The sequence below is a fragment of the Camelina sativa genome, chromosome 3, assembly GCF_000633955.1.
Source record: "Camelina sativa cultivar DH55 chromosome 3, Cs, whole genome shotgun sequence".
NCBI classification, from domain to species: domain Eukaryota; kingdom Viridiplantae; phylum Streptophyta; class Magnoliopsida; order Brassicales; family Brassicaceae; genus Camelina; species Camelina sativa.
The window spans coordinates 9,095,389-9,121,046 of NC_025687.1; the positions used below are offsets into that span (position 1 = coordinate 9,095,389).

A 25,658-nucleotide genomic window follows, 5' to 3' on the forward strand; every position below is an offset into this window, starting at 1 on the left:
GAGAAGGTCATATTCTTCTTGCCAAATTTTTGGCCAACCATAATTGAAATCTCTTTTGTAAAATCGAACCATGACTCACAATCATATATATCTTTCATTCAAAAAATATTTACTTTCAGAAAGAAAAAAATGGGATCGGATCGGTAATACTATTATATGTTTAACATTGCCAAAAGAAAAGGTTGACATAATTTGAGATATTTCTTATTCAGTGTTTCCACTAGCAAGGATTGAGCAACTTATTAGAGCATGCATGTGCATATATTGCCAATATGTTGTTGTCTATATTGCCAATATGTTTATACAAAAACAAAAATTTGTAATATTTGTTTTTTCCCCAGTTGTTGAGGGACATAAGCGTAATGGGAACACGTTATGCATAAAAATTGTGTTTATTGAAATACTGTAATTTTGTGATTAATATAGTAAACTCTATATTTTTTATATCTAAAAAAAAACACAAGTTGTGAAAGAAAATAATTGTGTAAGGCTTTTCAATTTTAGAATTCGTGTCCATTTAAATAAGAAATGGGCTTAAAGTTGAGCCCAATAACTAAGTAAACGCCGACGTATTAATTTTAAAAAAAAAACCCTAGAGTTCGCTTCATCGTCCCTATATAATAAGCCAAACCTAATTTACAACAAAGAACATCGCCGGGATATCAAACTTTTTTTCCTCTCGTTTTTTTTTTTTTTTTTTTTCCCTGCACAGCATTCACCTTTGATCTTGTGTTTTTATTTTGCAAAAGCAAACGATTTTTTTTTTTGTTTTAGTTTGATGGGAAGAAGTAAAAAATTCAAGTGATGAGATTTGATCTAAAATTCTCACGACGGTCGTCTGAGGCCTTTTGTGGCCGATTGATGTACCGATCACTCCTCTCTGATGAAATCTTTCTTCAAACCCAAAAATCTCTTTATTTTTGTTTTTAAACCGTTGTTTTCTTTGATTTGATAGGTTAATTAGGTAGTTTTAAATATTTTAATATCGGAAAAAGCACACTCATCGAATTGGTTTTGGTATATTATTATTAATTGTAGATAATCATCCTTTGATGACCCTTAAGGAGATGTCCTATAACTCCTAAGCTTTGGAGAACAACAAAAGTATAATAATTGACCAATCGTGAGAAACTGTTCTTCTCAGAACTTCTAACTTGATTATCATAATCAAGATGGTTAAATTGAATGTTAGTATTAGGTCTCACGGAATTGGATTTTGATTAAGGCTTCAGAAGATTTGTGTAAAGAAATTATGAAAATCTCATTACATTGTACAATAGGCTCGGTAGTCGGTAGCTTCAGCACACACCCTAGACCCAATCATCTGCGTGACAAACGCGTGGTCTGCTGCACGTGCATGCACATTACATGTGTGCGCCCGGTTCGTTATATTTATTTGCGGTACCACCTTGTTTTAACATGCCTCCTCGATAATACAGTTAGATTGATTACGACGACGATATATTTGAACTAAATATTTAATATGAATTGCAAAGATAACAGTTAAGATATGAAATCGCATAATTTGGATTAAAAGGCAATAATCTTATAACACCACACCTTGTATGTAGTTAAAACTTAAAACTATGTAACACCGTAACTGATATGACAATAATCATCATATTCGTTGAGAACAACCTTATACACCACTCGCAACTTATCTCGTGTTTTTCTAATTAGACCATTGGTCTTCTGAATGCTTGAAGATAATCACAGAAAATTAAATTATACATATATACACACATATATATATATATATGTATATTTATTGTAGATTTCAAACAATTATGCATACCAAAATTTTATAATTGAATTTTATATCAAGTATGAAATTGTATAGGCAAAATAATTTTTTTTTTGTCTTTAAATAAATAATTATCGATATTTTTCATGTTTTTGAGCTTTGCATTTGCATGATATTATTTAGCGAAAGAATGTGACTGGATGACGATAAACTTTGAATTCCGTCGGGTGACACATAAGTCTATGTTGGCTCTTTTTGTACTAGAAGAAGATTATCGCTCGCCCGCATGCATATGGATGATTTTCGTTGGTCTGTCTTCATATCTACCTTGAAGGCATAGAAGCTCTATGTTAACACACAACATATTAATTCTTTAGAACAATAGAAGTCATCCAATTGTTCATCCTCTATGTTTGCTTCATTTGTGTCACATCTTGATCTCCACGAATAACTAACAATGATATATATTAGTTTGTTGGAAAACGATAGAGTGTTATGTGCAGCGTAATGTTCTAGTTAAATCTCTTAAAGAATTGTTGTTCGCAACAAATTTTGATCACAATATTTTTTGTTAACTAGGCGAATGTGACATTGTGCTCCTAAGTTAGTCTTCTCTAAAGGTCGAGGATAAATCGAACAAACCTTAGACTAAACCATTTTTTTTGTCAACTGTATTTATATTATATTGATGGTTAGATGTTACAATTAGACTTAAGGAAAGTCTTCACCTATACAAGGCCAAAAGGACTAAAAAGTCACTAAACCAACTAAGACCATGTTTATTGGTAGGTTGTTAGTTTAGGAGTTCTTAAATTTTTTAGTATTAAAACTGTACTTTTATAATATAAGAACCTTATGTTTGTTTATTTAAATTTTACTCATTTAATGGTAACTCTTAAAAGTGAGGTTCTTAGTTTTGAGAAAAAAAAATATATGTTTAAATGTTTGAACAATAAAGATTTTATTATTGCATTTCATAAACTTTTAAACATACAAAACACAAAAGCATATTAAAATAAAAGTAGAAATTACAAATCGGGAAAAAGTTTAGTTGTAATCTTGACGTGTCCCAAACTTTTGTCAGATATTTTCAACCAAATCATCTTTCAATTGTTGATGTTTTTGTTGATTACGAATTTCTTTCCGCTTGTTGAGCATGGTCATCATATTGGTGACATTTGAAGATATATCAGTTGAAACTGTAGAGTCCACATGTGAAGTTCCGTGTGCTTCTACTTGTGCGAATTCTGTTGAATCAAAATGCGTATACCCATCTCATTCGTCTTCTACTATCATGTTGTGAAGTATGATACACGCTCTCATTATCTTTCCAATTGTTTCCTTATCATGGACAAGAGCCGGGTTTTTGACTATGGCGAAGCGAGCTTGCAAGACTCCAAAAGCACGCTCGACATCTTTACGAACGGCTTCTTGACATGTAGCAAACAAGGATGCCTTTGGATATTGTGGAGACTGGATAGATTGAATAAAAGTAGTCAATTTCGGATAAATACCATCGGTGAGATAGTAAGCCAAATGATACTCGCGGCCGTTGACAATGTAATTCACTTTTGGAGCATGACCTTGTAAGATAACACCCTAATCTAAGGCACTTACGGATTCACCCCAACCTTTACAAAAGAATGACTCCATTAAGAGTACACAGAACCACAAAGAAACTTCAAGAAGAGGATCCCACTCTCTCTGTGAAAAATCCCGTTAGCCAGAAAGGAAACCCAACAGCCACAAAGGATTGAATTCGACCATCTCCAGAAACGGTCCGAGCAATGAGAAAAGCTCCTCTATTCGAAATCCCAGCTTCCAAAACAAAATTCCATTCCACGATTCCATTCAGAGCTGATAGCAACCGAGAAGAATGAAAACTAAAAGATGGTCATGCCTTAGGCCTATTAACCGCTCCCACCAAAGCAGAATCCTCCACATACTTAAACCATTTAAAAATAATATTAACATAACTAAAAATGAATATTAAAGTTCAAAATAACAATATAATATCAATTTCTCTCGATAAAAATTGTAACTATCATTGTAATATAATGTTTTGATTCGTAAGCATCAACAAATTTTTTTAATGAACTTATAAGAAAGAATTTTTAATTACTTGATGGAAATATTAGTATAGTTACGTTTTACTTATTTTTTCCTTAACTTTTGCTTAATTTTTTCTTATTTTTTACTTATGTTTTACTTCGTAAATTTTAGCGCATGTAAATATGTAATTATAAATGAACATACAAAAATCTTGAAAAATATGATATTATAGAAATGAATTTTCAATTACTTGATGAACTTTTTTGTATATATTGATTTATGTTTTATTTAAATTCATTTATAGTTAGTTTGGGATGAGATAAAATTACTACTTATGAGATTATGACATATAGAAATATTATATCAATATAGATGTTTTTTCTCCAATATCATTTGATGTAAATAAAACACATGAATAGTGGTAAAGGTGCTTTCAACATTGTTCAAGCAATAGTATAAAGATAATTTACCAATAAATAGTTCTTAAAATGAAAGAGTGCAAAGCAATGAAAAAGCATTATAATTATGGAATTTGTTATCTTGGTGTTCAATAAAATTTCTGATTTTATCTAATTTTCTTTATTTTTGTTCTGATTTTATGTACATGTCTTAAAAAAAATTAATATCATACTTGAGATTATTATTTTCATATTTATGACACACACAAAGAGATATATATATAGCTTCTTAGTCAAATAACCGTAACCACAACTTTGATCAATGAGATACTCTCTTCTTCAAACCTCATCCACCCAAACACAAATGTCTTCCAATCCTTCTCTTATCTTTCTCCGTCTGATTCCTTTTTATATTCCTCTGGATTTTTCTCCCATTTTGATTTCATTTGCTCGGCAATGGCGATGACTACCATGAATGCTGCTGTTTCCTTCACATCTTCAAACTCTTCTTCTCTTCCTGCTACAAGTTGTGCCATTGCTCCTGAAAGGATCAGGTTTAGTAAGGTACTCTTTTATATCTATCAGATACTCTGCTTTTTAGAGCTTTGCTTATACTCATAGTCATCTGGGTCTGGGTCTTAATCAATTTTTGAACTTGGATATACAGAGAACATTTTCTAAAATCGACTGATGATTTCTTAAATATGCCAACTTTGATTACTAGGTTAGGTCTCTGTTTAATAAAGTTTGGAACTTTGGATAAGCAGCTTCTGGGGTTTCACTTATAATGTAGTGGGTTTCAGTTCATCTAGTATTTGATGAGATCATGATTAGGTCTCTCTGTTGTTTTTTTTTTTTTTTTTGAAGGGTGCTCTTTACTACAAAAGCAACCATGTAGTGACAAGTAAAAGAGTGTTTTCCATAAGAGCTCAAATCACAACAGAGACAGATACTCCTACTCCTACTCCTGCCAAGAAGGTAGAGAAAGTGTCTAAGAAGAACGAGGAAGGTGTGATTGTTAACAAGTACAGACCAAAGGAGCCATACACCGGAAAATGCCTCGTCAACACCAAAATCACAGCAGATGATGCTCCAGGAGAGACCTGGCACATGGTTTTCAGCCATCAAGGTAGGGGATTTCATTACTTGATCCCATAAAACTATATAGTGCTGTGTATGATTCCCTTGTTGATGGTAATTAAAGTAGCATTTATGTTTGTATTTGATAGGAGAGATCCCGTACAGAGAAGGGCAATCTGTTGGTGTGATTCCAGATGGAATTGACAAGAATGGAAAGCCTCACAAGATCAGACTTTACTCGATTGCCAGCAGCGCTCTTGGAGATCTTGGCAATTCTGAAACCGTAAGCGACCATTTGTTTTACAGTTTTGAGAAAGAATACGGTTTGTTTAGTCTGGTTAAGTGAATGAACAAGTTTTTGCAGGTTTCTTTGTGTGTTAAAAGACTTGTCTATACTAATGACCAAGGAGAGACTGTTAAAGGAGTTTGCTCAAATTTCTTGTGTAAGTACCAACGAATAAGGCGTGTTTTTTTGTAAAAAGTTTAACTTCTTTCACCTATAATTCAACTTTCATGTTTGCTTTTCCTTGTTGTTAAGGTGACTTGGAACCCGGAAATCCAGTGAAGCTCACTGGTCCTGTAGGCAAAGAAATGCTTATGCCAAAGGATCCAAACGCTACTGTGATTATGGTCTGTCCCCTAAACCTCAATTTTATCTTGACTTTCTTATGATATAACTTCCATATAGGTTCAGTTTCTTGGAAACAGCATTAAACACTAATATTATCCTTCTTCTTGATGAACGCCACAGCTTGCTACAGGGACCGGTATTGCTCCTTTCCGGTCTTTCTTATGGAAGATGTTCTTTGAGAAACATGATGACTACAAGGTGAAACGTTTGCTTTGGTCAATAAGCTTTTTTGATAACAAACAAACATATCAAAATCTAATACCTTGTAATCCTCATTATGCAGTTCAATGGCTTAGCTTGGCTTTTCTTGGGTGTACCAACCACTAGCTCATTGCTCTACCAAGAGGCATACATACATAAACTCTTCTTCTAGTTTTCAAAATCCTTCCAATTCAACATAACAAAAAATCCTGTTTTGATTGTCATGTGTTTGAACATCAGGAGTTTGATAAGATGAAAGCAAAGGCCCCCGAGAACTTCAGGGTGGATTATGCGATAAGCAGAGAACAGGTGAACGACAAAGGAGAGAAAATGTATATCCAGACTCGGATGGCGCAGTACGCAGCTGAATTATGGGAGTTGTTGAAGAAAGACAACACTTTTGTCTACATGTGTGGACTTAAGGGAATGGAGAAAGGAATTGATGACATTATGGTCTCATTGGCTGCAAATGACGGTAAGAAGAGCAGAAAAATAGTACTCTAATTCTTGAAACATCCACTACAATGAAGGTAAACTCTAATGAATACATGTTTTTTTTTTTTTGTGATGGTTTAGGTATTGACTGGTTTGATTACAAGAAGCAGTTGAAGAAGGCAGAGCAATGGAACGTTGAAGTCTACTGATCAAAAGATACTTTGACATTCGGTAGCAAGTATAGTGGAACAAAACTGTTATTTTCGCTTCCCAATTGCTGTAATTTAAAGCAAAGTTTTTTAAGTTATCGAGCACCCTGAAAGAGACGAAATCACTTTATCCTCGTAAGACTCGAGACTCCAGGTGTTCTGTCATGTGACCCAAATTACTAACGACAACTGAAAACATAGGAGTTAGGAGCCACTGTGTAAAGCTAGTCACTAAATCACCATTAGTTAACAGTGTATCAAGAAAGATAGCAATATGATGAAATCTTGCAAAAGTAATTGTTCTTAAAATTTGGACATCTTAATCATGGAGAATTAGCCGTCAAATTAAACAATCAATCACTAGAGAACAGACAAATTAACCCGTAATCTACCAAGTAAAATTATAAGAAAAATCCATAATTTATGCAGAGGAATCTAAATCCGAGATTACATAAAAGGAAAAACATAAGAGTAGAGTTTATTTAGAGTGCATAGTGGATAAAAGTAGCTAATAACAAAAGATGAGAAATACATAGGTACGTAGGCCATTGATAAAAATAACAAAACAATGGATATGATAAGATAAATCACTCCTCTTACTCTCTTAGTCTTCATCTTATTGAGAGATTCCTCTTTCATCCCAGAGTGAACCTGCATGTCTTCACATGGACTAATTCTTTCCCATAAGAGAACTTCTCAGTACAACCATGTTTGGCGTTTGGGCATGGCATAATGATTGCTTTAAAAATTCTCTCCATTAACACAGATCGACAGTTACCAATCGGCAAAGTGCAAGCAGGGCATTTGTTCTTCACTTTAGTACAGCAAGACGAACAAGCTATATGTCCATTCTCACACTGAGAAAGCAAAAGCAAAAAAAAAAATCACAAGTCAAATGAAACTATAACACCAAAATACAAATCTAAAACTGGTAAAAAAAATTCATATGTTATGTGGGCAGGAACAGTCATCTATCTATATACACTAGTAACCCACATTTCAGTGACTAATGAAATTAACATCTTTTAAAGGCCTACAAAGTCTCTCAACACATATGCAACTTTTTTAACCAACATCAAACGTTTTTCAAAACACTGAATCAAAACCAGAAGAGAGAAAGAACTGTGGGGTGAAGTAAGAAAAAAGACCTGAAAGATAGGCATCAGGGATGTTAGTGCCTGACTACAAATGGGACAATCGAGGAGATCAAGCTCGAATATTTTCCCACATTTAGGCCATGTTCGTTTCATCATTTACCATTTCCATCTAAATGATCTATTTAAATGATACATCTAAATGATTCATTTCAATGGCAAATGGCCCAACAAACAAGATAAAAAAAATAGTTCATTTGGATGGTCAATCAATAATTCTCCTGTAATTTTTTGATGAACCATTTTCATCCAAATGGTCCAACTAGAATCATCCAAATGAGTTTCAAATTTTTGCCTAAAATTTTAAAACCCATTCAGATGATGATGCTCTTTTTTTTACAAAAACGAACAACACCTGAATGATTCATTCAGATGGTCCATCCAAATGAATAAACGAACAAGGCCATTGATAGAAATAACATATGATTCCCACATTTAGTCACCTCATCTTTTCCTCCATCCATGGCTACTTCGTCTTAGCGGTGTTATTGGAGTGATCATCTAATTTGCCTTCTTAAATAGATGTGTTTGGTGTTCAGAATTGGATCACTCAAGAGTTTTATTAGAGTTGAACATTTGGTTTACTTAATAATTTGGACTAGTTGGTAAGGAAGTTAAGTCTCCTGAACGTTTCGGATGATTTGGTTTAATTTTGGATAATCTGGTTTAATTTTTGAATTTCGGATAATCTGGTTTAAAGAGATGTGTTTGGTGTTAAGAATTCGATCACTGAGAGTTTTATTAGAGTAGAACATTTAGTTTAGTCAATAATTTGGACTAGTTGGTAAGGAAGTTGAGACGCCTGAACGTTTCGGATAATTTGGTTTAATTCAGATTTCAGTTTAGTTCTATTCTATTAAATAAAATTATTGAATGAAATTTTTTTTGAAAAATCAGCACATTAATGATCACACAATAACTATAATTGAAAAAAATCGTTACCCCGTTTTGAAACGTTCTCATAGCAATTGATAACACAACTAAACGTATCAAAATTTTAATGATTGCTTTGGTCAATAAGCTTTTTTGATAACAACTAAACATATCAAAATTTAATGCCTTGTAATCCTCATCATGCAGTTCAATGGCTTAGCTTGGGCTTTTCTTGGGTGTACCAACCACTAGCTCATTGCTCTACCAAGAGGCATACATACATAAACTCTTCTACTAGTTTTCAAAATCCTTCCGATTCAAAATAACAAAAAATCCTGTTTTGATTGTAATGTGTTTAAACATCAGGAGTTTGATAAGATGAAAGCAAAGGACCCCGAGAACTTCAGGGTGGATTATGCAATAAGCAGAGAACAGGCGAACGACAAAGGAGAGAAAATGTATATCCAGACTCGGATGGCGCAGTACGCAGCTGAATTATGGGAGTTGTTGAAGAAAGACAACACTTTTGTCTACATGTGTGGACTTAAGGGAATGGAGAAAGGAATTGATGACATTATGGTCTCATTGGCTGCAAATGACGGTAAGAAGAGCAGAAAAATATTCCACTACAATCAAGGTGAATACATGTTTTTTTTTTTTTTTTGTGATGGTTTAGGTATTGACTGGTTTGATTACAAGAAGCAGTTGAAGAAGGCAGAGCAATGGAACGTTGAAGTCTACTGATCCTAGAGACTTTGACATTCGGTAGCAAGTATAGTGGAACAAAACTGTTATTTTCGCTTCCCAATTGCTGTAATTTAAAGCAAAGTTTGTTTTAGTTATATTTTGCTAAAAAGGGAGTTATTTAATCTTTTATCATTCGTTTGCTACCATTTTTTGGCTCTAAGTTAAAATGATACACTGATAGAGATAACCATCCAAAAAAAATGTCAACAAAGGAAACAAAAAATGGTTACAGAGTTGACAGCAATATGTAGATTGTGAGGTAGCTAACCAATCCTCTGACAATGAGATGAGTACTATCCAATCCTATCAATAAACAATATTAAATGAAACTCTACTATATAATAAATTCATGTTTCTATTTAAACAAGTAATGGTTTCTTAGGAAACTTGAACACTTGAGTAGTTTAGTTGATTTTGGGTTAGACTAATTCATTTGCGTTTAGGTGTTTAACTTCATAACGTTACCTTTCAAGCCATAAAATATCATATGAGTTATATATATATCAAGACATGGTTGAGATATTTCTAGGTAGAGCCGACCAGAAAAAGAGCAATCTAGTATGTAAGCTAATGTTTCTTCTCACTTTTTTTTTTCTTTTTGTCAGAGGCTCATTTGTCAGTAACCGTTTGATCACAACGGCTAAATCAACCACGTGGTCAGACATACCGTAACATACCAACACACAGCAACACTTGATTGTAGCTCATTAAAAAAGATCGCCAGCAGAATTAAAACTCTTTAAATCACTCTCCTCTGTTTTTCACCATCTCTGTTTCGCTCTATCAAGAAGAAGAAACAGAGCGTTCACATTATTCCTTCAATACAACAATGGCATTGATCTTCTTCTTCTTCATGTTATCGAACTTGTTCTTCTCTGGTAAGAATCTTTTTCTGATTTACCTGTAAATCTCAACGACTCTGAAATCATTTTTAAAAGTTTCTTAGTTTTATTGTTATCTCAGGAGCTATGTCGAGGAGCTTCACAATAGCGAACAAATGCGACTACACAGTTTGGCCGGGAATTCTATCTAACGCCGGAGTTCCTCCGTTGCCGACCACTGGCTTCGTTCTTCAACAAGGCGAGACGCGTACAATCGACGCGCCGTCTTCATGGGGAGGTCGTTTCTGGGGAAGGACACTCTGCTCAACCGGTTCCGATGGAAGATTCACATGCGCCACCGGAGATTGCGGTTCCGGAAAGGTCGAATGCGCCGGGACTGGAGCTGCTCCACCGGCGACTCTAGCTGAATTCACTCTCGACGGCTCTGGAGGGCTCGATTTCTACGACGTGAGCCTCGTCGATGGCTACAATGTCCAGATGCTGGTGGTTCCTCAAGGCGGCTCCGGCCAGAACTGCAGCACTACAGGCTGCGTCGTCGATTTAAACGGCTCGTGTCCGTTGGAGCTAAGGGTCAATAGCGTCGGAGGAGGCGATAAGGGGACAATAGCGATGGCTTGTAAAAGCGCGTGCGAAGCGTTTCGGGAGCCGCAGTATTGTTGCAGCGGCGCGTTTGGGTCGCCTGATACGTGTAAGCCGTCTTCGTACTCGAGGGTCTTCAAGAGCGCGTGCCCACGCGCATATAGCTACGCGTATGACGATAAGTCTAGTACATTTACGTGCGCCAAATCGCCCAACTACGTCATCACTTTCTGTCCTTCTCCCAACACCAGGTTTCAATTCTTGGTCTATTTACTTTCACTTCACCCCTTCAATTCGTGTAATAAAAGGTGGTTAGAAATAATTACTTTATAATCATAGTAGCTGACTAACTTTACACTAATGATGATTATTAGAATTTTTTTGCTTGTTGTATAATCGAAGTCACTTTATAAATCATTAATTTTGCTATACAAGTTTTGTTTCTTTTCAAAGAGAGTTAGTCATTTTGTTTGATAGATATTTGTTTGTCACGCTCCGATGTAAGAGACGAGTAGGAACATTATTAATAACTCATTATTTTATTTTGCAGCCTAAAATCAGCGGAGGAAGAGGAACATAGCACAGAGACAATGACGAAGACGACAAGTTCAAGTTCCGCCAGAACGACGTCGTCGCAGATGGTCTATGAAGGTGCTCTGGATGAAAGTAGTGGTTCACCATCTACGTGTTACGGCTTATCACGTGTGATCGCAGTCGCTGCGCTTGCTTTTTGCCGTATGTGGTGGTTCTTCTGACTAGACTCTATCTCTTTTTAGTGTCTGCCGACGTATGCGAAGAAACAAGAACGTATATGGGCCTTAGAAGGCCTTTTTATCGTCCTGCCCATGTGACGTTTGGATTGAGTTGTTCACTCTAGATTGAGATATGGTATAGACTTATAACTTGTATATAAGCCTAGAAGATATTTCATGTATTTAATTCGAATATGCATGTATGATTAGATGACGGGTAGAAAAATACTAGTTACTCTGGTGATTGAAAATATATGAAAGCTGGGCCAACAATCCTACCTTAATTTACATTAATTTCGAATATGGGCCAACAATCCTACCTTAGTTTCCATAATTTCGAATATGGGCCAACAATCCTACCTTAGTTTACATTAATTTCGAATATGGGGCCAACAATCCTACCTTAATTTACATTTCGAAAAGTCCGTTTTCGACATAATTGAATTATAATTGGAAAGGAAAAAAAAATATTGTCAGAAGTGGGATTTGAACCCACGCCCTCGAGAGGACCGCAACTTGAGTGCGGCGCCTTAGACCACTCGGCCATCCTGACATGTTTGACTTTTGCGATCACATAACAATTAATAAATGTGAGTCAATACTGTGCTCAACCCATTTTGACCAATTATTACCAAAGGACGAGTGAATTACTCGGATCGTGGAGATTAGTAAAGTAGCACATCGATCAGATCTAGTAGCTCCACAAACGGACTAAAATCTCTACAAGAAAGAAACACACAAAGAGTTGAGGAGAACTAAAAAAAAAAAAAAAACAATGGAGGAAGCGGCACATCCTTACGTTCCGAGAGATCTAAATTGCCGGGATACGTACCAATCTCAATGTCCATGTCTTTCATCCTCGCTGTCTACCTCGGTGCTTCCCTCCTTGTCGTCTCTCTCGTCTGGCTTCTCTTAGGTAAATCCAATTCCCGCTCCACCTCAATCTCTGTCAAAATCAGATCATCGTTTTTAAGTTGAATTTGAACAGATTAAAAGAATTGATCTTTAGTTTGACTCAGTTCAATTAGAGAGAATTTTTGCTGATGGGGTTGGTTGGTTTGGTTTGGTTTGGTTTCAGGGAGGAAGAAAGCTAAAGTTGAGAAATTGCTAATGTGTTGGTGGGCATTCACTGGTCTCACTCACATTATCCTCGAAGGCTATTTCGTTTTCACCCCTGAGTTTTTCAAGGACAACACTTCTTGTTATCTCGCTGAAGTCTGTAAGTTCCCTCTTTTTCTTAGTGTTGTTTGTTCTTTGTTTCTCCAATTAGCTAAAAGTTTGTTTCTTTCTTTCATAGGGAAAGAATACAGCAAAGGTGATTCGAGATACGCAGGAAGGGATTCTGCAATTGTATCTATTGAAGGGATCACTGCTGTTATCGTTGGCCCTGCTTGTCTCTTAGCTATGTAAGTTTTCTTCATTTCAAATGAAGTAGTAGCTTTGCAATTTGGTTTTGAGTGAGTAGTTGAATGTTGTTGTTGTTGTGATGAGAATCAGATATGCCATTGCTAAGGAGAAGTCGTATAGCTACGTGCTTCAGCTTGCGATTTCGCTTGGCCAGCTCTATGGATGTTTGGTCTACTTCATTACGGCTATCTTGGAAGGAGACAACTTTGCTACGAACTCATTCTACTATTACTCATACTACATTGGGGCTAACGGATGGTGGATCTTGATACCGTTGCTCATTTCTTTCCGTTGCTGGAAAAAGATTTGTGCAGCTGTTGCCGACAACATCGTCGAGACAAAGACAAAGAAGAAGAACCGTTGAAGCAAAGATCAAAGACTCTTCTTATTTTTCCAACATTTCGACCTAGTGATGATCTCTTTATCTCTTCAGGTTATTTTTATAGCAATGAACATGAATCTTCATTTGCGGATGATTTATCCATTTTAAAAACTTTGGCTATGTTATATCTTTACAGCAATGAACAAGGGGGTATAATTTATCCATTTTTTCATTTGATATTTGCATTTTTGTTAAGCTTTTCTTACATTAACTCAAGATCCCGTTTATACGGCTAATCACAAGGGATAAAAAGGTGGTCTTGATGGTTAAACATAATTTTTGCAGAGATATGCATAGGTAGCAAGCAACAAAACGACCATGCCAGTGTGAGTTGTGGAGATATACATCTCAGTGGTCTTTGACAAATGGCAAGTATAACAATGAAATTGTATGTGTACTTACGAAATATTTTTGACAAGTACTAATGAATCTGATAACGGAGCTTAGGAGACCATCATTCATTTTTTCATCTTGCGGCTCAAAAAAAGCTTGGACCAAATAACAGACTCAAAATATTTCAGTTTTTCTTTGCTATATATACAACCAGGATAATATTTTAAACCTTTACTTAAGACTCACAATAGAAGGTACAATAAGATGTTGATGCAAGTTTGTTTGATAGATGTTAGAGATGAAGATTGTCAGTGAGGAGGCGGAGGAGAGTGACACTCCCTTGGCTTCTCGGTTGTGATACTGTCGTCTTCTTTCCACCTCTGTTCCCCTGCAAGTGTAGAAATGGACAACTTAATCACATGACTTTGATCTAAACCTTCTGCCAACATAGTTTAAGTTTGCTTCTTTGTGTCTAGCTCGGTCATACCTTTGGCTCGGCGATATCATCCTCGATCTCTAACGTGTTTATTTCTCTTGTTAATAGCACAGACGCAGCAGGTTGGAGTCTCCTGTTACAGGAACAAAGGTTTTCTATTTAGGAAAACCTGAAAAAAGAGACAGAGAAAGAAGAAATAAAGATTGGCAGAAAAAAAGAACCTTCTTGGTTTCTGTCCATTCCTCTGTTTCGTAGTTGATGTAGGTTCTGATTCACGGGCAGGATTAGGAACCTCAATTTCCTGAACTTTGGTTGATTCTGCTTTCTTTTGAACACGAGTCTTGCCGTTTTTAACCTAGAAATGAGAATGAAGTTTAGTTATAACAGTTTTAAAGCATTGTGAACTTTGATTTTGTGCCATGAGATGAAGTTATCAAGGTTTGTGGAGGAGCATGAGATTGAGAATGGCCAAACCTGTGGTTTCTCAATCGGCTTATCTTTTATGTCCAAGTCATTCATTTCCTCAGTTAGAGATCTGGATGGCGCTGGCAACAGTCTCCTGTTTCTGGAAAGAACCAAAGATAATTTAGACAGAGAAAGAGACCGGTTCCTACAACTTCAATAGAGAAGAAGATCAAGATAACTCTTAACCTTTCTTGCTTCTCTGAATCGGGACATCTGTGGGATATTGCGGATTTTGTTTGAACGTTAGACATCCGGCTGTTGATGCAATCTTGACTAACTTCAACTTGTTCTGGTGAAGGTGTTGGATCATCTTGATTCTGGATGACCTAGAGGAAAATCAGTTTTGAGTTCTTTACATTCTAGAGTTGTCGAATCTAAACGACTGATCCAATGAATGAAATTACTTCATTATACCTGATCTCTTGGAAACTCAGTAACTTCAGTTTCAACATTAGTAGTCGCAGAAGGAATCCCCACATTTTCTTCAGAACTGATAGACTGCCGATAAGTGCAAACACACAACAAAGAACATGATTTCATGAGCAAAGTTTCTGAGATACACAAAAAATATGTCTACTTAAACTATCCTTACTCTTGGCTCTGCATCATTCTGAGAAGACAAGTGACATGGAACGAGTACAGCATCTTTCACCTTAAAACACAAATGGAAATCAGTTTTGAGTTCTTTACATTCTGGAGTTGTCGTATCTAACGGATTGACCCAATGAACGAAAATATTCCATTATACCTGATCTCTTGGAGACTCAGTAACTACAGTTTCATCATGAGTAGTCGCAGAAGGAATCCCCGCATTTTCTTCAGAATTGACAGACTGCTAAGTGCAAACACACAGCAAAGCACATGATTTCATGAATTCTAAGTTACACAAAGAATATGTCAACTTGAACAATCCTTACTCTTGGCTCCGCATCATTCTGAGAAGACAAGTGACATCGAACACGTACATCATCGTTCACCTTAAAACACAAATGGAAAGGTTATAAATATCAAAGAAATTATGACATGCAGCCTTAGAACGAGCAGATACTCCAAGACATAATTAGTAAACAGATATATATACACAACAATATAGCAGCCAGGCACTACATTTTTGCTTGGCACAGGAGACTCGCTGGATTCATCTGCGCTGACTTCTTCGTTTGCATATACAACAGCTTCTACCTCAGGTATACATGACTCTACCAGGCAAGAGGACTTGAGACTGATCAACTCTGTCTCCAATCCAAGAGATTTTAGCTCTTCTCTTCGAAGGCTATCTTTGAGAGTGCAAATTTCACCTTCTGCAACCTAAGATGATTTAAAGCAAGAAAAAAGATATCTTTCAACTGTGGTACATCATAGCTTCAAGGAAGTTATCTTAGTCGCAAATTGTTCAATGAAAACAAAGCCAAATGAAAGGCAAAGTCAGGATATTAACTTTTAGTTTCTCGTTGTACTGCTTCAGAACATTCCATAAGACTTTAGAAAAATTCCGCATGATGATGTGCTCTCGCTTATTTTTATCTTGGGCAACATGTTCCAGACTCGGAGAGGATCTGTCTGTTGGATCAGCTTTCTTTCCCTGCAAATGCACTGGTGAGGAGACGTATTAGATATTAGCTTTCTTGTTTGTAAACAAGTCTTTTCTGTAATCTCTCATCACCTCTCTCAGTGAAGATAAGAGATCGCAGAACGAAAACGACCAATAAAAATTCCATACAGTCAAAGTGTAGAAAATTTGTCAGAGAAAAATCTTACCTTCCTGAGCAATTTGGTTTCTCCCTTCATGAAAAATGTCTTCTATCTAGAGATGGAAAACACAACAATTTTTAGTAAATGGCATATGTCAATAACTTTTCAGTTTTGCTGAAAAATACAATAACAGTGTATAGAGGAAGCCAAACTTACTTGGGAGTTCTTGGGAGCACTAAGTTTAATCTTCTTGTTTTTTTCAGCTCGTGGAAATGTCTTGAGCTGCCTCTTGTTGCAAGGTTCCTCGGTGTTATCAAATCTAAACAAAACAACAAATTCAAAGGCATTAGCACTTGCGAGAAAAGTATACTTCCTCTTTGAGTTCATAATAACAAACATTACTTTATTTTCATATACGGTGATGCTTGTCTCAAAAGATAGGAGGTATCAAGATAATCCTCTTCCCCTGCTTTGACAGTTAAAATCTGTAACATAGATAGAAGATGAGAAGAGTTTTCAAATATTTGAAAATTAAATCTTGTTGAAGAACTCAACAAAATCCTAAAAAGTGTTACGCATACCAAAGCCATCCTTTTTTTCCCCTCTAGGTAATCGCGCAAGTACCTTGTCAACTACATAAAAGCCAAAATCATATTACCGTATAGAATGGAGGAAGATTAGATAACTATAAATCATTTAAAAATTCATGAGATAATGTGAAGGGGTTTTTGAAGGTAGACGCTACCAAAGAATTTTGATGATGTTTCTGCAATCCCCTCTTTCGGTTCTTCTGGTACTCCAAGAGTGACTGCCAACAGACACCGAGTGTTCATGATTAGTAAAATTGGAGGCATAAAAAAAGAAGAACAGCTCAAGGGAGACCAAAATCAATGGCCTTACCCGTAAACATTGACCAAAAACCATGGATGTGTTATTGATGAAATTACTCTCAACCAACCTTTCTCCCTGCAAAACAATTTGAAGGGGAATAGAGGGACCAAGTTTTAGTTTACAAATGAAGACATATTCACTGTTAAATCACTATTTTGATGCTAAGAACAAGTACTGGACAAAATCTTACAGTCACCTATAATCTGTAATTAAACTAGGAATAATTTCTCCTAACGGTTACACAGAATCTGTATTTTTAAGACAGATGCTTTCAGACATGACATATATTAGTGGCTTTGCATATCAAATATGTGAAGAGTTCATATACAAAGTGCAAACACAACAGATTAAAACCTGATTTCCTGTTCTTTTCTCTCTTTCTGCACCAGCCAGATCCACTATTGTCAGCATAGCATCACTGGACTGCATTTTTGTCTCGTTGGAAAAGCGATTGCATGATGCTCGTATGTTAATGATGCATTGTGAGCGACTGCGAGTAATTCCAAAATTAGTATAGAACATGAAGACATCTGAAAGGCTTCTAATTCATTTATCGACTAAATAAAAATGGCTCTAGTTTCCATGTGAAAGGCTTCTAATTCAGTTCATTTATCGACTAAATAAAGGGTGTCAGGGTGTTAAAATCAAGGTAGAGCAAAACTTTTGTTGCCAAGTACCTTGATTGGCTGTTCGAGTTTGTGGTAGCTGTTGCACGTTTCAGCATTGCTTGTCCAATTAAAGACTCTGCTTCCTCCAAACTATGGATTGGGACCTACTTAACACAAATAATTGAGAAAACTGAGAGTTACAATATTCATCTATCATTATGAAATGCAACTGAATGTTATTGTCAACCCAAGAAAACTCCATAAGAAACACTCACAAACCTCTTTCAAACCCCTGATGGTTGATTGTTGCACAGACAATTCAGAGCTTTCACTACCTAGTAAATCATAAGCTTTCTCCCCTTTCCTTCGTTCGGAGCATATTTCAAATATGGACAAGTTAAATGACCTAAAGAAAAGCAAAAGAGATGTTATGGAGCAAAAAAAATATAAAAGCTATACAGTTTGGTATTTTCTGCTATTGACAGAAATATCCATGATAATCCCATTAAGATGAACAAACAATAATACCTCACAGAAGCATCAGAACTCTCATCACTCTTCTTGAAAATCTGACGGAGAGTAATTGGCACAATTCCAGGATTCTTCAAAGTTCCAAAGACAGTATGAGTCTTCCCAGAGCCACTAGGTCCCAACGCAGCCAACATTCCACTTTTCCCTTTCATGAAATCCTCCAACAATGGTTGAACCATTTTATCATACACATCGTTCTACAAACAAACCATCAATTAATCGGTCATCTCAGAACCCAATCTCAAAAATTAAACCAAAAAAATCGCAAAAAGTGATCGAACCTGAGAACAATCAGCCGGGAAGACATGAGAAAACCCTTCGTAAACCTCAGTCTTGCTTCGTTTCAGCTCTTGCAACGCTTGAGGCGGAGTTAATGTGACTGAATACGAATCGTTCAAAGCAATACAAGCCGCCGCCGCCTCTTCCTCCTTCTTCTTAACCTTCTTCGCGATCTCCGGGTTCCTGTTCTCCTTCGCGATGTGCTTCTTCGAAGGATTCTGCGGCCAGACATTTCTAGGCCTGCTCTTCGCTGTGTTGGTGGTAATAACCTTGGTGGTTAAGGATTTCAAAGGTTTGATTCTCAGGAAAATCTTCAAACTCTCTGGAACTGTGGGTTTGGTTTCGGATTGAGGGATTTGAATGGAGAGAATCTCGTCGATTGGGAAAGTAGGAACGTCGTGAGAGGAGAGAGGTTGGTTTTGCTTACTCGCAGTGGTATACGGAGTTGCTCTAGCTCTCCTCGGAGGGTTTCGTCGCACTGTTACGGTTGAAGGACACGGCGGAGGACTGATACTTTTCTGCTTCTCCTCCTCCATTGTCTCTAATAAGTGGCGGAAAAATGGAGCGTTTCAATTTTCAACTTTTCAATTGATAAATCAATTTTGGGTATTTTTTTTTTTTTTTTTTTTTTTTTTCCNTGGAATTTATTTCAGTACGAAATTAATATTTAAAATAAATACTTTTCAAATTTCAAATAAGCCCATATATTGGGTTTTAAGTAAAAGCCCATTAGGTTTGTGCAATAAATCATAGGTTTCTTCGGTCTTCTCGAGTTCTTGTCTCCGCCCGCCCTTCAATCGTAGTCGCCACCGCCGCGGAAACTGTAAGCACAACTCACTAACTACAGTTGGAACCTTAACTGCTCACTTTTACTACTCGTTCTCTCTTCTCATAAAGTTCAGTAACGTCTCGCCGCAAGTCCAGGTTTTGATTTTTTTATTTTGTTTCTATGTTTTTTATAATTCTACTTTGATTCTATGTAATGTGGGTAGTTCTTAACTATCTAAACTTTTGTGTGTTTGGTCTGTTTTATTCTAATCTCAGCCGTTGCTTCTTTTGCGTTTTAGAAGGTTGTGTCTTAAATGGAGAAGTCGCCGGAAAGTAGTTTCTTGTTCTGTGGTTTGTGTGGGACGATGCTTATCTTGAAATCAACCAAGTCTGCAGAATGTCCACTCTGCCACACAACCCGAAATGCTAATGGTATCAATGATTAGATTCGTGTTAAAAAATTTATATCTGAATTATCCAACAGTTTTGATTCTTAGTTTGGTTGGTTAATCTTATTGTGCTTTTAAACGTCATTCTTTTTTTTTTTTTAATAGAAATCATTGACAAGAAAATAGCTTACACAGTTGCTGCTGAGATATGTGCTTTTCCTTTATTCACCATTGTGGATTCTTGTCTGACTAGTAGTTTTGCTGCATCTTGTAATCTCGCTCTTGATTTCCTAGGGTCCATTGTTATTACTTAATAGACAGTGAACACACACATAGACCTGTGCCTGTTCTGTGTAATTAGTTTCAATGGAGACTGGTTTTGTTATTCTTGGAAGAACCAATATATCCACAAGCCAATATATACAAGTCATGTTCGTTACTCTTTGGATTTTTGCTAGGATATCAGAAGAGAACTTGGAATATCTCTGTTTGGTGAGAAAACGCAGGAAGAAGCTGAGCTACCTAAGGTAGTTTAAGAATACAGATTGATAAACTTATTATCATGCCTTTTTCTTAATCCATGACTTCTGATTTTCATTAATTCTTTTTGCAGATTAAAAAGGCGTGCGAGAAATGCCAGCACCCGGAGCTTGTATACACAACCAGACAGGTAAGTCTAAGCTTTCAAGTTCTTCCTCTTGTCTTCTCTTGTTTCTTTCCAAAGGATATGTTTCACCAGAGTTTCTTGATTTACAGACAAGATCAGCGGATGAAGGACAAACAACATACTACACTTGTCCCAATTGTGGACATAGATTCACAGAAGGTTAACATTGTTATCATCTCCAGCACAGAGAAGACCAGTTTTGTTTCTTACATTGATGTTACAAACTCAATATTCGATGTCATCATCATCAGAAACATATCTTTTTATTAGTCTTCAAATAAAGAACATAAAAATGAAAAATCTATAACCGCCAGGCTATTTTGTGCCAAGAGAGCCTTTATAAAAGTCATGGCTTAACAAATCACACAAAGTAGAGAAGAGTTCTATCAATTTAAAAAAAAACAAGACAGACCCAAGCCCAAATAAAGTATTAAAAAGCCCATAAGCTTGTTTTATTTGTAACATCATCAAACTTTACGTAGCACACACCCACACGGCGACACCACCTTTTCACCGGAGCTGTAAAACTCGCCGGATGTTATCGGTGGCTACCTCGTTTTTCCCAGCAGCTTCGACGTTGCAACGGAGCTTCGGTTTGATCGAAAACCTAGGCATGGGTAAACTACTCGGCGGCGGGGATAATAACATGATCGCTGGACCGGGGTAACCATCAAATCCTTTAGGAAAATCACGCAGATGGTTAGACCGGACCGGAACAGAACCAGTACGAGTCAGTGTCGGTACAGACTCGACGAACTCAACTTTCTTCTTTACAGGAGTTGGTTTGGTCTGAACAACGCAATTGAGAGTAGAGTTGTTGTTGTTGACACGTGGTCGAGAGCTGTTGACGCGTTGCAGAGGAAGAGTTGAGCTGTTGACACGAGGCAGAGGGAGAAGAGGAGGCTGAGAGTAGTAACTAGGTGGCGGGGGATATGCCGGAGAAGATCCCCAAGACGACGTGGGGATAGTCGGAAGAGCCAAACTTCCTCCGGATCTTGAAAGAGAACCACGAGAACTCCTTCTAGGGTTCTTGAATGGTCTCAAACCAGAAACCTGTTTACCCGGTGAACGTTGCACTGCTATTGTTTCCATTGATTAAACTTTTAATTTCTTAAAGTTTTTAAAAAGAGTATTTAATTAATGAAAGATTTAAAACGATGAATCAAAGAAAAACAAGAGAAAGGTATTTTATATGTAACGTTTAAATGGCGACGATCTACCAAATAATACGATCGAAAGCCCTATAATTTGATAGATATTCAAGATTTATGACAAGAGAAAAGAAAAAAAAAAGTTTATAAAAGATGTTAATAATCAAACTTCCATTTAGAAGATCCGAAGGATCGTTCGATAAATTATAAAACTCTCTAAAAGAACCCTAACCTCGAGAGGACAGATGTTGCCAGGCACTGAGCACGGCTGGTTCCTTTTATAATCGAAACCACCAATAATAATGCGAATTTTTAAATGCCATTTTAAAAGTTTTTATTGATTTTTAGACTATAAAATGTCGTGGTTATTAACTTACTAATTAATAACTTATCCATGTTATTATAGCTTCAAGTCAAGTGTACATATACCAATTGCGCAATACAGCACAAGTCCCGGGAAACACTATAGGACGGTCACCGCCGATTGAGTATGAACCGTTGGATCGTAAAATAAGTATTACAATAGCCGCTGAGAGAATCTGAGCCGTGTGATAAGGGATCTTGCTTTAGGCAGATCTTGACCATACACGTCGGTATCATCGGTGGCTTTCTTCCTTGATGACCTCACGTGGAGGGAATGTGTGGGTTCCTAGACAAGTCCATCGTCGTTGATCTTGACACGTGTCGTCATACCAGCCATTCACCGTTGTCGTGAGGATTTCCAAGAATAGGATTGGTCGGCTCTCCTGCATGGTTGCATGTGCCTGCCATAAAAATAAGGGAGAATATTATTACGAAGGAGAGAAGATATCGAATAAGGAGTATTTTATATGGTGGACATTATAATAGAAAGCATCGAGCCTTCGAGGATATCACTACGATATTGTCTATTGCGTAAAGATCAATTATATTAAATTGAATGCAAATGATAGGTATACAATTTTCTTTTCTTTTCCGCAAAACCATTTGAACGACAGATCCCAAAAAAAAAAAAAAAAACTATGCACTGCGAATAAAAAACCTTGGTCCTTGTCATTTTCTTAATGTTGCCATTTGAACGATTGAGCCAATTAGCACTACTAAATCTTTAATAGCTAGGGGGATATTTTATAGTATAAGAGAGATTGAAAGCGTAACTCATAAATGATAGCTAACACTGCTCACGTACAAAGAATTTACTAAATATCACAATCGACCAATCAGTATATAATATCAATATCGTGAATGACGATTCCTCGCTGTAGATCGATTTCTTTTCACAGTGATTTGACTATGTTTGGTTAATAACTTAATATATATAAACGTTTTAAAGCCATCAATATATAGTTCTATGCCATTTTCTTGTAATCTAAATAGGGTTATTGTATATATAACTTGTATGATGATCGCAGCTTTTTCTTAAACCTGTTTTGGCATAATCATGGTTAGGTACGGTCACTCTTTTCTTTTCATCCTTTCGTCTTCTATCTACATTTATTTAATAGTATATCACAGCAAGCATGTTCGGTAGAACTTTGGTTTTATTAGTGGACTTTCATTTTTCAACCAAATAAAATCAAAGTTTAACGCAATTAAATTGCACATAAGTCCAACATTACGAGGTAATATACATAATTTATAATTATGATCGAATTTAATCAGAATCATCTACAGTTTATTAACCCTGTACCATGCATGGTTTTTTTTTTAACTTCGATAATTACTGTATGTAGTGTGGTATTTTCTTACGATTTGTTTTTTTACCGTGATGTACTATATATATATGCATGTTTTTTTTTACAATTTGTTTTTTTACCCTGATATTATTCTTTTTTTTTTTGCTAAAGTGCAAATATCATATATATGAAAAGTTTGCTTTGACAACCTTTACATTTGATATTATTCTAATATGTACTCTTTGATTTTCATATTATTTTTCCTCTTCTTGTTATCTTATTCGATAATAACTTGTATTCCATTCGTCACCGTAAATTCAAAATTCTCCCACATCATAGATATGTAGTTGCTAGCTAGGGTTTATGTGGATTGTGGAGTTAGCACGAGAGTCAGTGCATTGCTACTTTTGGTGTCGCCTTTGGCGGATGACGTGCTCAAGCATGATTATTATTACTTTTCGCACCGACCATATCTAAGTCCACGTTCATTTTATTTTCTTTAAAGAACGTACATAACTTTGTATGCTTTTGTTTTTAGACCTGCTTTTTATGATCCTTTAATTTTGTTTGCTTCCATATTAAGAAATTTAAACTATATGGCTTTCTAAGCATTACACATGGATTATCGAACTTTAATACGCATGTAGCTATGTATATGAAATGATACATCTAATTAGTGCGCTTTATTTATAATTAGAGATTTCTGTTTGAACTCCATATATCATCAGATCTAACTGTTGGTCGAGACTACATATATCGGTACCAAAATAACATTCTTGTGATACCCAGTTATAGATGGATACCGTGTAATGGGAAGGCCTCCCCATCGATATATGAGCTGTTTACTTTCGGGGCATATGTATACTATATCTTAAGGCTTATACACTCATGATTCATCCAATTAGTTTAATCCAAATTACGTTTTAAACCTTTAATTGGTTGAAAGAAAATGTTCTCTTTATAATATGCAACATCATGGTGGAATATATAATTCATTTTCTGTTGGGAAGAAAAGTAAACATTTTATTGGCCAATATATATCATGATTATTTTTATCTACTTTTTTTTTTGTTTTCTAATTCTTTTGGACAAATAAACCCGTTTATTTAAACATATCATGAATTTATACAACTAAAAAAATTTGGATAGCTACGTGGGCAAACAAGAAAGAAAAAAAAGTTACATAAACCATCAGAAGAGAAGATTAATGAGTAAAGCAATGGGGGAAGTTGAAACGAATGTTTTTAATGTAATGGACAAATAATATTGATCCCTTGTAATAAGAAAAGCCCTTATTTGTCGATACTATTGAAACTATTACATATCCCAGCCAAACAAATGGACGTTTCACATAGACTCCGTACATAACGCTCTTGAAATTTTCCTATTCAAAACCGTTTTTTTTTTCCCAACTCTCTAATATCAATTTCTATCAAGTGATAATAGTAATGTTATGTCAAACTCTGTGTGTTTGAGAATTTCTCTTTCTCTAACGTAAATCTATGGCAAGATCAAAAATATTAATTGATATTTAATCTCCTCGATCCTGTTAATAGCGATTTATCTTTGTGGAATTATAATTCTTGCTTTTTCGTGGGTCAAAGAAGGAGAGAGATCCCAAGAGTGAGATTTTGATTTGATTTGATGAAAAAATGGGAATAATCAGCACAATATTGGGTGCGATTGGTTTCGGATTTGGAACAACGATCGGAATTGTCATTGGTTACTACTTGTTCATCTATGTCCAGTCTACTGATGTTCAGGCATCTCTTCGAATCTTCTTAATTCTCGCATCTTTTTTTTTTCAATCATCCATTTTTGTCTGTTTATTACATTTCCGTATTGAACATTTTGTTTGATCCTTTCTTTGAATGCGACAAATCGTGTTAGATTTTTTTTTCGTTCGATAATTCACGTAATGGCCTATGATCCATGTACACAATAATACAATATATCTCAAAAAATCTGCATGCATGAATATACTGACAATATCTTGTTTTGTTTGTTTCTTTTCAATCCTTTTGTGTGTGTGTGTGTGATTTGATCGATTGGGTTCTTAAAACTATAAGGGAAGATTGATATCTTAATAGTTTAATAGTTTTTTTCTAAACATTTGAAGCTAAAATTATCTATACTTGTAATGTGGTCAGGACCCTGAGATCAAGCCACTGGTGGAGTTAGATTCAGAGACTATAGCAAAAATGTTCCCTGAAATACCTTTGTGGGTGAAAAATCCTGATTTTGATCGTGTATGTTTCTCTACAACTTCACAATTTTCTTAATAAATTAATGCTGATATATATATAT

The 25,658-nt window shown here is 35.9% G+C and overlaps 7 protein-coding genes, 1 non-coding gene and 1 pseudogene across 12 annotated transcripts; 6 read left to right on the forward strand and 3 right to left on the reverse strand.

Annotated features, from left to right (window-relative positions):
• Positions 4,506–6,915, forward strand: LOC104776118 (ferredoxin--NADP reductase, leaf isozyme 2, chloroplastic). Its single transcript, XM_010500128.1, has 9 exons — positions 4,506–4,758; positions 5,062–5,323; positions 5,424–5,557; positions 5,639–5,717; positions 5,813–5,904; positions 6,026–6,103; positions 6,189–6,251; positions 6,347–6,581; positions 6,683–6,915. The coding sequence occupies exons 1-9, from the start codon at positions 4,651–4,653 to the stop codon at positions 6,748–6,750; spliced, it is 1,119 nt and encodes a 372-aa protein (XP_010498430.1). The 5' UTR covers positions 4,506–4,650; the 3' UTR covers positions 6,751–6,915.
• Positions 8,996–9,523, forward strand: LOC104776119 (ferredoxin--NADP reductase, leaf isozyme 2, chloroplastic-like). Its single transcript, XM_010500129.2, has 3 exons — positions 8,996–9,048; positions 9,144–9,378; positions 9,454–9,523. Exons 2-3 carry the CDS (start codon positions 9,156–9,158, stop codon positions 9,519–9,521), a joined length of 291 nt encoding a protein of 96 aa, XP_010498431.1. The 5' UTR covers positions 8,996–9,048; positions 9,144–9,155; the 3' UTR covers positions 9,522–9,523.
• LOC104776120 (thaumatin-like protein 1) lies at positions 10,040–11,985 on the forward strand. The gene is made up of 3 exons (XM_010500130.2): positions 10,040–10,402; positions 10,488–11,196; positions 11,496–11,985. The coding sequence occupies exons 1-3, from the start codon at positions 10,354–10,356 to the stop codon at positions 11,698–11,700; spliced, it is 963 nt and encodes a 320-aa protein (XP_010498432.1). The 5' UTR covers positions 10,040–10,353; the 3' UTR covers positions 11,701–11,985.
• Positions 12,169–12,250, reverse strand: TRNAL-CAA. Its single transcript has one exon. It is a non-coding gene; the product is annotated as a tRNA-Leu (tRNA).
• Positions 12,362–13,650, forward strand: LOC104776121 (probable 3-beta-hydroxysteroid-Delta(8),Delta(7)-isomerase). Its single transcript, XM_010500132.2, is given in 5 exon segments — positions 12,362–12,512; positions 12,515–12,613; positions 12,776–12,916; positions 12,995–13,103; positions 13,195–13,650. Coding segments are annotated over 5 exon segments (663 nt in total). The 5' UTR covers positions 12,362–12,472; the 3' UTR covers positions 13,469–13,650.
• Positions 13,810–19,338, reverse strand: LOC104776122 (kinesin-like protein KIN-6). 4 transcript variants are annotated; one of them, XM_019243560.1, is made up of 22 exons: positions 18,724–19,338; positions 18,440–18,639; positions 18,191–18,317; positions 17,981–18,075; positions 17,658–17,793; positions 17,313–17,378; positions 17,158–17,220; positions 16,994–17,044; positions 16,815–16,897; positions 16,629–16,731; positions 16,479–16,524; positions 16,159–16,313; positions 15,828–16,028; positions 15,638–15,697; positions 15,469–15,555; positions 15,313–15,372; positions 15,135–15,221; positions 14,907–15,046; positions 14,730–14,814; positions 14,477–14,610; positions 14,307–14,388; positions 13,810–14,207 (listed from the first exon to the last, which is right to left on the reverse strand). In XM_019243560.1, exons 1-22 carry the CDS (start codon positions 19,255–19,257, stop codon positions 14,112–14,114), a joined length of 2,691 nt encoding a protein of 896 aa, XP_019099105.1. In that variant the 5' UTR covers positions 19,258–19,338; the 3' UTR covers positions 13,810–14,111. The 4 variants fall into 4 exon arrangements, with proteins under 4 accessions (XP_019099105.1, XP_010498436.1, XP_019099103.1 ...); XM_010500134.2 differs by having other exon boundaries at positions 13,811–14,207; positions 14,730–14,820; positions 15,135–15,218; XM_019243558.1 differs by having other exon boundaries at positions 13,811–14,207; positions 14,730–14,820.
• LOC104776124 (DNA-directed RNA polymerase I subunit RPA12-like) lies at positions 19,473–20,947 on the forward strand. 2 transcript variants are annotated; one of them, XM_010500136.2, is made up of 6 exons: positions 19,473–19,645; positions 19,789–19,921; positions 20,044–20,084; positions 20,337–20,405; positions 20,492–20,548; positions 20,635–20,947. In XM_010500136.2, exons 2-6 carry the CDS (start codon positions 19,804–19,806, stop codon positions 20,707–20,709), a joined length of 360 nt encoding a protein of 119 aa, XP_010498438.1. In that variant the 5' UTR covers positions 19,473–19,645; positions 19,789–19,803; the 3' UTR covers positions 20,710–20,947. The 2 variants fall into 2 exon arrangements, with proteins under 2 accessions (XP_010498438.1, XP_010498439.1); XM_010500137.2 differs by having other exon boundaries at positions 19,792–19,921.
• On the reverse strand, positions 20,784–22,081 carry LOC104776123. The gene has a single exon (XM_010500135.2). It carries the CDS (start codon positions 21,635–21,637, stop codon positions 21,056–21,058), a length of 582 nt encoding a protein of 193 aa, XP_010498437.1. The 5' UTR covers positions 21,638–22,081; the 3' UTR covers positions 20,784–21,055.
• LOC104776125 overlaps positions 24,826–25,658 on the forward strand; it is a 3,803-nt pseudogene continuing 2,970 nt past the window's right edge.